The 14,927-nt window shown below is 34.3% G+C and overlaps 1 protein-coding gene across 1 annotated transcript; it reads left to right on the top strand.

Moving 5' to 3' along the window:
* The first annotated feature begins 9,468 nt into the window (after positions 1–9,468).
* LOC143236537 (acid-sensing ion channel 4-A-like) lies at positions 9,469–11,193 on the top strand. The gene is made up of 2 exons (XM_076474841.1): positions 9,469–10,000; positions 11,055–11,193. Exons 1-2 carry the CDS (start codon positions 9,594–9,596, stop codon positions 11,191–11,193), a joined length of 546 nt encoding a protein of 181 aa, XP_076330956.1. The 5' UTR covers positions 9,469–9,593.
* Positions 11,194–14,927: the final 3,734 nt, after the last annotated feature.

The raw sequence follows: 14,927 nt of genomic DNA, 5'->3' as shown, positions 1-14,927 counted from the left end.
GCACTTGACTCGATATTCGAGTGTCATGGGTTCGAATCCCCCGTTACACCAAACATGCTCGCCCTTTCAGTTTTGGGAGCGTTATAATGTGACAGCCAACCTCACGATTGGTTGTTTCTGATGTGCCGTTCTTGTGATAAAGCCCTAAATTTTAGCAATATGAGACCTGAAGCTTACGGCTGAGCTAGGGGTGTGTGTGTACTGTATGTTGCACCGGATTTCACTTGAATTCTATTAACGTATACCTATCAGGGAGTCCCAAGCATCACAGGGAAACACAAAACATTAATATAATGATATTACGTGTATTGACGTAATAAGAGCCATGTGCACGTGAGACATTCATATACCGGTGCGTATCTTATGCTGTAAAATTAAAACCATTTTGTAACAGACTTTCAAACCCTGCGGGTCTACTTTATACAAAGAGCGAGGTACCGTAAGTTGATACTTGACTTAAAATCAAAAGCGAAGTACCGTAAGTTGATACCTCAGTTTATACCATGGGAGAAGTACCGTAAGTTGATACCATATGTTGATACTTTACGTTATACTAAAAACAGGTACCATAGGTTGAGACCTCACTTTATACCATGGGAGAAGTACCGTAAGTTGATACCTCAGTTTATAGTAAAGACAAAGTACCATAGGTTGATGCCTCAGTTTATACCATGGGAGAAGTACCGTAAGTTGATACCATATGTTGATATACTTTATACTAAAGGCAGGTACCATAAGGTTAAGATCTCAGTTTATACCATGGGAGAAGTACCGTAAGTTGATACCTCATATAGTTGATACCTAGGTTTATACTAAAGGCTGGTACCATGGGAGGTTGAGATATCTCACTTTATACCATGGGAGAAGTACCGTAAGTTGATACCTCAGTTTATACCAAAGGCAAAGTACCATAGGTTGATACCTCAATTTATACTGAAAACAAAGTACCATAGGTTGATGCCTCACTTTATAATATGAGAGAAGTACCGTAAGTTGATACCATATGTTGATACCTCACTTTATACTAAAGGCAGGTACCATAGGTTGAATACCTCACTTTATACCATGGGAGAAGTACCGTAAGTTGATACCTCAGTTTATACTAAAGGCAAAGTACCATAGGTTAATACCTCAGTTTATACCATGGGAGAAGTACCGTAAGTTGATACCTCAGTTTATAGTACAAAGTACCATAGGTTGATACCTCAGTTTATACCATGGGAGAAGTACCGTAAGTTGATACCTCAGTTTATAGTAAAGGCAAAGTACCATAGGTTAATACCTCAATTTATACTAAAGACAAAGTACCATAGGTTGATGCCTCACTTTATAATAAAGGAGAAGTACCGTAAGTTGATACCATCACTTTATACCATACTTTATACTAAAGGCAGTTGATATCTTAGTTTATAGGTGGGAGAATCTGATACCTCAGTTTATACCATGGGAGAAAAGTACCGTAAGTTGATACCTCAGTTTATACTAAAGGCAAAGTACCATAGGTTGATGCCTCACTTTATAATATGAGAGAAGTACCGTAAGTTGATACCATATGTTGATACCTTACTTTATACTAAAGGCAGGTACCATAGGTTGAGACCTCACTTTATACCATGGGAGAAGTACCGTAAGTTGATACCTTAGTTTATACTAAAGGCAAAGTACCATAGGTTCATACCTCAATTTATACTGAAAACAAAGTACCATAGGTTGATGCCTCACTTTATAATACCAGAGAAGTACCGTAAGTTGATACCATATGTTGATACCTCAGTTTATAGTAAAGGCAAAGTACCATAGGTTAATATCTCAGTTTATACCATGGGAGAAGTACCGTAAGTTGATACCTCAGTTTATAGTAAAGCCAAAGTACCATAGGTTAAAACCTCAGTTTATACCATGGGAGAAGTACCGTAAGTTGATACCTCAGTTTATAGTAAAGGCAAAGTACCATAGGTTAATACCTCAGTTTATACCATGGGAGAAGTACCGTAAGTTGATACCTCAGTTTATAGTAAAGGCAAAGTACCATAGGTTAACACCTCAGTTTATACCTTGGGAGAAGTACCGTAAGTTGATACCTCAGTTTATAGTAAAGGCAAAGTCCCATAGGTTAATACCTCACTTTATACCATGAGAGAAGTACCGTAAGTTGATACCATATGTTGATACCTTACTTTATACTAAAGGCAGGTACCATAGGTTGATACCTCAGTTTATACCATGGGAGAAGTACCGTAAGTTGATACCTCAGTTTATACTAAAGGCAAAGTACCATAGGTTGATACCTCAGTTTATACTAAAGACAAAGTACCATAGGTTGATGCCTCACTTTATAATATGAGAGAAGTACCGTAAGTTGATACCATATGTTGATACCTTACTTTATACTAAAGGCAGGTACCATAGGTTGAGACCTCACTTTATACCATGGGAGAAGTACCGTAAGTTGATACCTCAGTTTATACTAAAGGCAAAGTACCATAGGTTGATACCTCAATTTATACTAAAGACAAAGTACCATAGGTTGATGCCTCACTTTATAATATGAGAGAAGTACCGTAAGTTGATACCATATGTTGATACCTTACTTTATACTAAATGCAGGTACCATAGGTTGAGATCTAACTTTATACCATGGGAAAAGTACCGTAAGTTGATACCTCAGTTTATACTAAAGGCAAAGTACCATAGGTTGATACCTCACTTTATACCATGGGAGAAGTACCGTAAGTTGATACCTTACTTTATACTAAAGGCAGGTACCATAGGTTGAGACCTCACTTTATACCATGGAGATTGTTATTGTTATTTTGAAATTTCGCACAAAGCTACTCGAGGGCTATCTGTGCTAGCCATCCCTAATTTAGCAGTGTAAGACTAAAGGGAAGGCAGCTAGTCATCACCACCCACCGCCAACTCTTGGGCTACTCTTTTACCAACGAATAGTGGGATTGACCGTCATATTATAACGCCCCCACGGCTGGAAGGGCCAGCATCTTTGGCGCTACGCATGCGTGAACCCGCGACCCTCGGATTACGAGTCGCACGCCTTACGCGCTTGGCCATGCCAGGCCCAACCATGAGCGAAGTACAGTAAGTTGATACTCCACTTTATACCAAGGGTGAAATACTGTAGGATGATATATGTTAAATGTGACACCTTCTCCTCTTTATTAAGAGTATTTTTGTTTTGTTTTATTCTGTTTTGAACATGTAGCATCTTTGCTTGTTAAAACGTAATAAATTAGAAGATAAACATAAGAAGTTCTTTCCGTAATTTTTTATGCTGCAGAATAATAAATATAATAAATATATGTATATATAAATAATAAATATATCATTAAAATATAAATATAAATGCAATCTAACAGTTTAGCAACTAGTACACATACGAAGAGAAACACTTGTTGAACATAAGGTACGCATTAAGAGAACAGTGGAATAAGCTTTGTTTTCTATCACATGATTCAAATTCATACATCGGTAGAACGTTTTTCAGGCTCTAACTGAATAGTGAGAAATCTCTCCTCTTTATTGGTTGTAAGCATGTTATTCAACTTCAAACTGTCATTTAAAAACACAGCTTTATTTCACTTTGCATGTGGGCACGACCTACCATAAGCTTAGAAATATTTGAATCAAAACCCATTTAGAATTTATTGAAAAGTTTCCATACGCTACTGAAAGACAGGTGGAACCTCAATTTAACCTTGTATGCCAGCAGTCCTTGTTCTATTATTACAGTATCATACGTAACGGCTCGTAAAGTTTATACTTGTAACAACAAGCGGATCACGTGAATGCGAAACGTGCAGTTTTAAATGTTTCAAATCTTTCCTTTTAAAATTAAGGAACAAAAGTTACGTCATTGTGAAAGATAATTTGTTATAATTATTTTATTTTACACGAACAAAATGTCTTGTACATAAATACATCTTAAACAACGGTTACCCGAATAATTTTATAAAGAATATTATACGAAGTTTCCCAAACAACAAATTTCAAGCATCAGCCAATGTTCACACCGTCCCCAAATGTTCCCTTATCATCTCCCTTCCTTTAATTAAAAAAACAACTCTCGTCTCTAACAAAACCTTCTACCCTCAAATTCAGTTTAGAATAAAATACAGACCTAACCACCGTATCAAACACCTATTCCAGTACAATAATATACAGACTTAATCTCCGTATCAAACATCCATTTCAGTACAATAATATACAGACCTAGCCTCCGTATCAAACACCTATTTCAGTACAATAAAATACAGACCTAACCTCCTTATCAAACCTCTATTTCAGTACAATAATATACAGACCTAACCTCCGTATCAAACACCTATTTCAGTACAATAATATACAGACCTAATCTCCGTATCAAACATCTATTTCACTACAATAATATACAGACCTAACCTCCGTATCAAACATCTATTTCAGTACAATAATATACAGACCTAACCTCCGTATCAAACACCTATTTCAGTACAATAATATACAGACCTAACCTCCGTATCAAACACCTATTTCAGTACAATAATATACAGACTTAACCTCCGTATCAAACATCTATTTCAGTACAATAATATACAGACCTAACCTCCGTATCAAACACCTATTTCAGTACAATACTATACAGAGCTAGCCTCTGTATCAAACACCTATTTCAGTACAATAATATATAGACCTAACCTCCTTATCAAACATCTATTTCAGTACAATACTATACAAATCTAGCCTCTGTATGAAACACCTATTTCAGTACAAAGATCAAGTACCTAAACCCATACGTTCATGGTTCATGTATAAATGAACGAGTGGCGACTGTACGATCACGTACATTGGCAAAACTAAACGCCACTTAAAAACTAGTGTCTGTGGACATTTTGGAGTATATAACAGAACCAACCATCCACTACATAAACCCACCCACTCAACCATTCGTACACATTCTGAAAACACAGGTCACAATATTTCATTTAACAGTTTATCTATCATCACCATAGGATCTTCAGAACTTAACCTTTACATTAAATAAGTATATTCATATCTAAAGACCGCCTGACCCAAATGATTCACAAAGTTCTTTAGATCCATAATTATTCTCAAATTTCACACGTAACTCAGTCACAGTGTAATATATACATACAATGTTTTATTTATCCATTTTCTATTTTCCTAATAACTAAATAAACTTATGATTATGTTATATAGTATTATAATCATGGTAGCAAACATCACTGTAACACAACTGTCAGTTTTCGCTAATCATGGAATAAGTTGTTCCGAAACGTTAGAACCTTATAAATAAAATGTTTTGTTAAACGTCTTCATTATTAGACTCCGGTTTCTTCACGATGAATCAGTTACTAGTGTTATAACTTACTTGATAATAGTACTTCATTAAAATAAGTTCATATTAAAGTGATTTATTTATATTTGGAGTGTAACTCAATAGACATGTACAGAAGGGGTTTTTAAATGGGGACATTGACATCGCGTTAATTTACAGATACAGAGAACCTGTTCTTGTTGAATAAACTTGTTACGACCCCACAATTAGGGAACTCCTGTTTTGAACTCTCGGTATAAAGCTAAAAATAATGTAGTTTTCTATTATATTTCTATGTTTTTTCTATTATGCTTCTCCTCTCTTATGTCCACGATGTTGGCGTAACGTTAAAAAAACCCGTAAGAAGCAGATCAAAAAGTTCTAAGTCTGGCGCATTGAGTGGGTTATTCTCCTGAGTTAAGTTCTTTCTAAAACGTTATTTGTACATATATTCAAGACACCACAAGACCATTCATTTTAATATTCTTCAGATAGAATAGTTTCTCTGTCTGCACTTTGTTTAATGTTCATTAATGTTTTGAGTTGTTAGTATTGTATAAGCATTTAAATAATCTATGTTTTCTTCTCTGGCCGAATTTCGTGAAGTGATATTTGGATTATGACCAAAAGTGTCGTTTATAGCGAGGACACCCAACTGGGAATCAATACATCCTAAATTATAAGTTTTAATTTTGTGACGTTGCATAATCCAAGTTAGATCAAGTTATCCACATTATATACTTGGCCAAAGTATTAATGCTAGCCTATGTATGTATGTTGCTTTGATATTGAATTATGGGTAATTAATTTAGGGTCTAGTTTTAGTATTTACAGGCCATCGTCGTGTATTTCAAACGTTATGTATATTACGTAAATCACAAAACGTATTTTAGGATTATTTCACATGCTGTTTATGTTTAAGAAACGCACCTAATAGATTAGATTTATTTAAGATACAGTAAAATTGTAGAGGGTGCTGAGCTATGCCATCCACAAACCATAAATTTTCAACATTCTAACCTCTCATTCTTTTCATTTCTTTATAACAGAAATATCAAACAATTTTAAATGAAATAGTTAATCCGAAATAACTGAAGGCCCGAAACAGATTCCTCTTACCTCAGTAAACCTAGCCACCATTATTGTTACAAATAACTGAAGGCACGAAACAGATTCCTCTTACCTCAGTAGACCCAGCCACTATTATTGTTACAAATAACTGAAGGCGCGAAACAGATTCCTCTTACTTCAGTAAACCTAGCCACTATTATTGTTACAAATAACTGAAGGCACGAAACAGATTCCTCTTACCTCAGTAAACCTAGCCACTATTATTGTTACAAATAATTGAAGGCACGAAACAGATTACTCTTACCTCAGTAAACCTAGCCACTATTATTGTTATGAATAACTGAAGGCACGAAACAGACTCCTCTTACCACAGTAAACCTAGCCACCATTATTGTTACAAATAACTGAAGGCACGAAACAGATTCCTCTTACCTCAGTAAACCTAGCCACCATTATTGTTACAAATAACTGAAGGCACGAAACAGATTATTCTTACCTCAGTAAAATTAGCCACCATTATTGTTACAAATAACTGAAGGCACGAAACAGGTTTCTCTTACCTCAGTAAACCTAGCCACTATTATTGTTATAAATAACTGAAGGCACGAAACAGGTTCCTCTAACCTCAGTAAACCTAGCCACTATTATTAATACAAAGTACGTTTAACCTCTGATACTAAATAAATATATATATATATGTATATTGCTCTTACGTTTAGATTTATAATTACAAACCACATGTAAAACAGTATTTCTGAGTAATGTAATATAATAATATCTACCACACAGTGTACATAACATCCCGTCACACCTGAGAAGCCTTATACGTACTGTTTGGTAAATACACTAATACATCATGTATTACATACACTTTTTCTCAGTTTCAGTGAATAATCAACCGATTACTTAAATAATACATCAAACAAAATGTCCCTAGTCATGTGTATTGCAGAACATTGCAAAATTAAAGTGGTCGCCAATCCAAGTTGTATAAAATTCAAAATTCCGTATCATATATCAGTATAAAACAAATAAATTGATCTGGCGTGGCCTAGTGGGCAACAAATCAGATTTCCAATTCGTATTAGACATACGTCATATGGTATTCACTTGGATATATACCTATGTATTACAGTTCCCACGTGTTTCTGTGTAGTTCTATTTTCATCTAAACATATGTATTGAACTATGTTTTGTTTGACGTTAACAAACACTTTTCCTTCTTTCTTTATGTTTTAAAAACAGCTATACGTACTGGAAACAGGTCTAGAACAGCTTCTTTATTTTCAGTTTTTCTTCAGCTAGAAACTTGTGGAAGATAATTACTGTAGTAAATGATTCTATTTTAGCAACAGATATTATTGTGGAAGATAATTACTGTGGTAAATGATTCTATTTTAGCAACAGATATTATTGTGGAAGATAATTACTGTAGTAAATATTTCTATTTTTACAACAAATTTTATTGTGGAAGATATTTACTCCAGGAAATGTTTGAATTTTAACAAAAGATATTATTGTGGAAGATAATTACTGTAGTAAATGTTTCTATTTTAACAACAGATTTTATTGTAGAAGATAATTACTGTAGTAAATGTTTCTATTTTAACAACAGATTTTATTGTAGAAGATAATAACTACAGTTATTGTTTCTATTCTAACAACAGATATTATTGTAGAAGATAATTACTGTAGTAAATGATTCTATTTTAGCAACAGATATTATTGTGGAAGATAATTACTGTAGTAAATATTTCTATTTTAACAACAAATTTTATTGTGGAAGATAATTACTGTACCAAATGTTTCTATTTTAGCAACAGATATTATTGTGGAAGATAATTACTGTAGTAAATGTTTCTATTTTAACAACAGATTTTATTGTAGAAGATAAAAACTACAGTTATTGTTTCTATTTTAACAACATATATTATTGTAGAAGATAATTACTGTAGTAAATATTTCTATTTTAACAACAGATTTTATTGTAGAAGATAATTACTGTAGTAAATGTTTCTATTTTAACAACAGATTTTATTGTTGAAGATAATTACTATAGTAAATGTTTCTATTTTAACAACAGATTTTATTGTAGAAGATAATAACTACAGTTATTGTTTCTATTCTAACAACAGTTTTTATTGTAGAAGATAATTACTGTATTAAATGTTTCTATTTTAACAACAGATTTTATAGTAAAAGATAATTACTGTAGTAAATGTCTCTATCTTAACAACAGATTTTATTGTAAAAGATGATTACTGTAGTAAATGTTTCTATTTTAACAAGAGATTTTATAGTAAAAGATAATTACTGTAGTAAATGTCTCTATTTTAACAACAGATTTTATTGTAAAAGATAATTACTGTAGTAAATGTTTCTATTTTAACAACAGATTTTATTGTGGAAGTTTGTTTGTTTGTTTGTTTTGGAATTCAGCACAAAGCTACTCGAGGGCTATCTGTGCTAGCCGTCCCTAATTTAGCAGTATAAGACTAGAGGGAAGACAGCTAGTCATCACCACCCACCGCAAACTCTTGGGTTACTCTTTTACCAACGAAAAGTGAGATTGACCGTCACATTATAACGCCCCCACGGCTTGGAGGGCGAGCATGTTTGGCGCGACTCGAGCGCGAACCCGCGACCCTCAGATGACGAAGCACACGCCTTAACGCGCTAGGCCATGCCAGGCCCCATTTAATTTTTTTGGGGGGAGGGGGTATTGTGGAAGATAATTACTCTAGTAAACGTTTCTATTTTAACAATAAATTTTATTGTCCATGCTTGTCATGGCCAAATGGTTAAGTCACTCGATTCGTAATCTGAGAGTTAGGTTTCGAATCCCGACCACACCAAACATTCTCCTCCTTTCAGTCGTAGAGACTTTATAAAGTGACGGTCAATTCCACTATTCTTAGGTAAAAAAGTAATACAATGGTTGACGGTGGTTAGTGATGACTACCTGTCTTCCCTCTACTCTTACAGTGCTAAATTTAAAACGTCTAGGGAAGATAGCCTTCGTGTAGCTGTGTGCATAATTGAAACCAACTTTATTTTCCAGAATTATCACGTGTGATAATATTGCGCGGAAGAAAATATTCCCCAGAACTTATCAAAAGTTAATAAACACAATAAGACGAATAGAGATTCAGGGGCTGACTCGTTTGTCACATTAGGAACAGTAACAAGAATGGAGGAAGAAGAATCTTCACATAATGTTTCCGTGATAAATAAGACCCCAAAGGATGAAGTGGACAATAATTTAAACTCGACAATCAAGAATTCCGCAACTAAGATGTTTTCAGGAGCCGAACTGACAGAGTCTACGTCAGTAGCCATCGAAAATGGTGTTTGGGATGTATGTAAATACCTATTCGGGCAGTCTTCACTCTCAGGGGTTTCTCAAATTGCCAAGTCACCGACTGTTTGTCGTCGTTGCATCTGGGTCTTCGTTTTCTGCTTGTGTATTGGATTTTGCATCTATCATAGCGTCAGCTTCGTGACGTCATATTTGGAGTATCCCGTCATTGTCAATTTGGACGTGGAAAACAATTTGGAGTTGGAGTTTCCTGCTGTCACTGTGTGCAACCTGAACGGGTAAGTTGAAAAGAAACGATTTATAAGGCTTTGAGATATCTTTAAATGAGCAAATACATATTGTAAAGGTTAAAGGCTTAACATTAATGTGTATAGAGAGAGTAGAACTTCTTTTCGTGTGTAACCTTACGCGAATGTCTGCAATTCTCCCTCCGCTGTTCAACCTGAATATGAAGATAATTATATAAAAAAAAAACTACAATAGTGTACGAAAAACATTAAAACATATATGACATTTTAATCATTCAGTTTCATTCCTATTTTTTTAACTTTCCCTTCGAGAAGGTGTATAAAAGTAGTTCTTCAGAAAAGACTGAGATAATAATGAACGTATTTGAGTTATATATAACACTGTTTGGCAATATAATTCTTAAAAACAGGGTTTGTGTCTTTTAAAAAAGTCACTTTGGGTCATCTGCGCTAATCGAACGTAGAGCTCACTAAATTATCTAATTGGTTATCTGTGCTGTGCCTGCTGCGAGTATCGGAACCCGGTTTTCAGTCCTCAGACAAACATCTAACCTAATGAAGAGTTCAGATACGAACGACCGTAAATTTACCACTAACAGACTAGGTCAGAAAAATAAAAACAACTCATCGACTAAGGTTTTATTAACTTTTTGTATACAAATATACCCCCAAAAATATAATGGAAAAATATCAGACTAACAAAACTTGTACATAGAAAGCATCTGTCAGGTTATTAAAACATGTAACTAATGTATATCAGTCAAACAATTAGAACATGCACTTAATGAGCGCCGGTCAAACTATTGGAACATGCTTTTATTTTCACAAGTGAAAACATTAGAAGCGATTTTCTTTTCAAGTTGTCACTCAACTGGAATGTACTTAGTGAGAGATGAGTTCGTATTTTGTTTTTTAATTGTATTCTGATTACCTGATGGGAATCAATTCGTATCTTATTTGTGTAATGGGGAATTAACTGTATTCTATTTCTTCTGATAAAGGTCAACAAGTGATCATAAGTTTAATTCAACAGTTAACAGATATCTTCGCCACCAGTTAAACTTAAGTTTATGTTTGATCCCAGACTCCGTAAGTCAGCTCTGATGCTACAGCAACACGTCGACCCAAATGAAGACATTTTCAATCTCCTGTTGGTAGCTGGAATTCTTTCAATGGATTATTCGAAGTCGATTATTTTTTTTCCAGTAAGTCTGTTAAGATAAATATACATGTATTTGAAGGGATATCTAGGCAGAAGGAAAGGTTTACCAAGGTGTGTATTCATGAAATACGTATGAATTGTTAACTTACTGGTCTCGGTAGTAAGTTGTAATACCATTGTTAACTTATTAGTCATTGTGGTAAGTAGTAACACTTTTGAAAACATTAAAATATAAATCACCTGCAATTTCACCAACAAAGTTTATTTATTTTAACTTCTGTATTTATGAAAATATAAAACTTAGGTTTAATCAATAAAAATATTTAATACATTATTATTAGAGATGCTGTTAATTCTGTTTATTGTATTAGACTGTCGTAATACCGGATTAATAAAGCACCCATTACATATGGAGAGGGTGAGTACGTTATATTATAACTAATTTTGGTGTCGATATCACAACATCCGGTCATGTTCTATCTGTTGGCCATGCATTTGGGCAACATTCCTGCAGCATGACTCTGTTTTAAAGCTGTCATGTCCAAAGCACAATATTGGTACTTCATACGTTTTGTGTCCCATTGAGAGTACGGTGACAGTAGTTTTGCAGTGCGTTTTATAATAGTATATTATATATTTGTATAGAATAGCATGAGTACTAGATTCATTCTACAGTCTCTTGAGGGCATTATTTACAAGCAATTTGTGTTACTTAGGCTATTGTTACTTTTGCTACTCGTCTTCATGTCTGTGAATTTTCACTTGTTACAAGACTGTACGCTTTGCTTACCATTGTTGGAATATTTCAGGTTTCTTTCTGGATGGTTCTGGTATCCCACGGTGATCCATATATTATTGTTCTCCAATAGTATCAGGTAGAAGTGATATTCATATCTTGGAAATTATATATCCCTGATCTTAACACGTCCTTATGATGTGAGAGTATGACTAATTTGAAACAGAAAGAGCTGTTACATATTATTCCCAAAGGCGATCAGTTTACAGTGACGTCACAGTACCACAAAACTACAAACCATGTTAGAACCTCGTTCTGATACATCCAGTGTCACTGCTTCTTCATAAGGCGTTGGATGCCATGGAATTAACAGATGTAGATATTCAAAATTGTTATAAAATAACATATTCAGTTACCAATATAAATCTAGTACGAGTGAATAGAATTTTACTGAAATGTTAAGAATGTGACTTTTTACCTCCTTTGTAGCTTTACCTTTATCTCTTCTCTTTTTCAGTCTCGTTCAGCTGTTTCTTCCTGTAAAAGAAACGACCAAGATAAAAGTCAGTCATACAGTGACATTCGAAGATTCTTCAACATCTTGCACAAATTAAATACAACTTTACGTCAGAAACTTGGACATCAGGCACAGGATTTCATTAAAAAATGCACTTGGATGGATGAGGATTGTAGCTACAGGTATACTTCCTTAGTGTTACGTGTAATAACGAATAACAAAAGTTAGGCTTAGGGAAAATGAAATCAAGCAAACAAACAAGAAGACTTGTAATACGCTCTTTAACAATCTAATTAAAAATACAAAGTTGGGTGAAAGTCGCAGATCATTTTCCAAACAAGTTTTCTGTTTAAAAAGAACCAACAAATAGACTCACTAGTCATCGTTTGATTGGGCGTTTAACAAACGTTAGATCTTTAAACTGGATTGTTAGGTCTTTGATTTGGACGTTTGTAATTCTTGACCACTTTCACAGCTCGTCCTGTTTTTATTTCATGTTAGTCCGGTTTGTTCATTTTTACCATCTACTTGAAGAGTAAATATTTCTTTGTGGAAATGGTGGCTTCATTGTCTCCGAGAGGCGGGTTTGATAAAATTCACTCAATATGTTTTACCAGTACCGTTTCAACCATAACTTGTTTTCCTTCTTCACAGATTTTGTCTGATTGGGCCACACCAATTTTAACATTAATACATCAAATGTTAGTTTGAAATTTTTCCCGAAACGGATATGTGATACTTCCTGCTGGTTGAAGTAAGTCAGAGTACCATTACATACTATTTTAGCTCTTAATGATATAATTCCCTGCAAAGAGATGACCAATATGGTTTCATACTGTTGAATTATTACCTAGTAACAGATTACCATCATGGTTTTGTAGTGGTAATAAATATCCAACATACTTTTGTAGTGTTGAATCATACCCTGGTAACAGATATCCAACATACTATTGTAGTGTTGGATCGTCACCTGGTAGTAGATGTCCAATATGGTTTTATACTGTTGAATTATTACCTAGTTATAGATTACCATCATGGTTTTGTAGTGTTGGATCGTCACCTGGTAGTAGATGACCAATATGGTTTTATACTGTTGAATTATTACCTAGTAACAGATTACCATCATGGTTTTGTAGGGTTTGTAGTGTTGGATCATACCCTTGTAACAGATGGCCAACATGGCTTTGTAGTGTTGGATCATACCCTGGTAACAGATATCCAATATGGTTTAGTAGTGATAGATCGTCACCTGGTAGTAGATATCCAATATGGTTTTGTAGGGTTTGTAGTGTTGGATTATACCCTTGTAACAGATGGCCAACATGGCTTTGTAGTGTTGGATTATACCCTTGTAACAGATGGCCAACATGGTTTTGTAGTGTTGGATCTTTTATGGTAACAGATATCCAACATACTTTTGTAGTGTTGGATAGTCACCTAGTAGTAGATGTCCAATATGGTTTAGTAGTGTTGGATCGTTACCAAAGTCCAATGTCCGTAACTGGTTTTGGGTCATCCTTGCTCCTGGCTTGGCTTCTTCAGACCCTAACATTCTAATACTAGTTCTTCCAAGAACTTGATGATAACAGGGAATGTAGTTACTTTATACGTGACAGAAATGACTGTTGTTTACTTCAACCATTACTTAGTCGGCTCCTGTTCTCAAGACCTCTTGTAGATTGCGTACCAACTGTAAGAAAATGGCCAATTAGGTTGCAGAAATTAGCATTTCTATATTTAATCTAATCCTTCAGGCACTCCTAGCAGTTAAATTTTAACGATAGTGTTTCTTAATTGGAGGAAAAACGACTTTCAACAAATTTTCAAAGAGTTATTCTTGTTTGTTTTCGTTTTTGTTATTTACCAATTCTTCTTTGTTTAATTGTTGGATAGAAAAAACACAGAATCAGGTAAATCAGTTTGTAATGACTCCAGTGACACAGAAGTACAGATTAAAATATGCAGGATCAGATAGATCAGTTTCTAGTGGCCCCAGTAACACAAAAGTACAGGTAAGAAAAATACGGAATCACGTAGATCAGTTTGCAGTGACTCCAGTAACACAGAAGTACAGGAGAAAAAATACAGAATCAGTTAAATCAGTTTGTTGTGACTCCAGTGACACAGAAGTATAGGATAGAAATACAGAACCAGGCTGATCAGTTTGTAATGAGTTTAGTCCAGACTTGCAAGATTAAAATTATTATTTACGTACACTAGTGAAATATGTGAAAGTATTTGAAAATCTAGAATCTGTTTTGTTTAAGTTAAACAGAGAGATTATCGTTACTGTTTCATGAAACATTCCTTATCCTGTGAACGTATTTTGTTGTGTGAAAGCTTTAGTTAGTCTTTCTTCTATAGGAATTTCACAATCTTTACATCGTATCTGTATGGAAACTGCTTTACATTTAACGCAAACTGGTCAAATACGTCAGTGACAAAAAAAGTGAAATCTGTCGGAGCCTTGAGTGGTAATATGTGATTATTATTTTTATTATTTATTTATATTTTTATAAATTATATTCTTATAGAAAAAATA

The sequence above is a fragment of the Tachypleus tridentatus genome, chromosome 13 (assembly GCF_004210375.1).
Source record: "Tachypleus tridentatus isolate NWPU-2018 chromosome 13, ASM421037v1, whole genome shotgun sequence".
In the NCBI taxonomy this organism is placed as follows: domain Eukaryota; kingdom Metazoa; phylum Arthropoda; class Merostomata; order Xiphosura; family Limulidae; genus Tachypleus; species Tachypleus tridentatus.
Note: the sequence above shows the minus strand (reverse complement) of the source record. Positions and strands in the feature narration are given on the sequence as shown.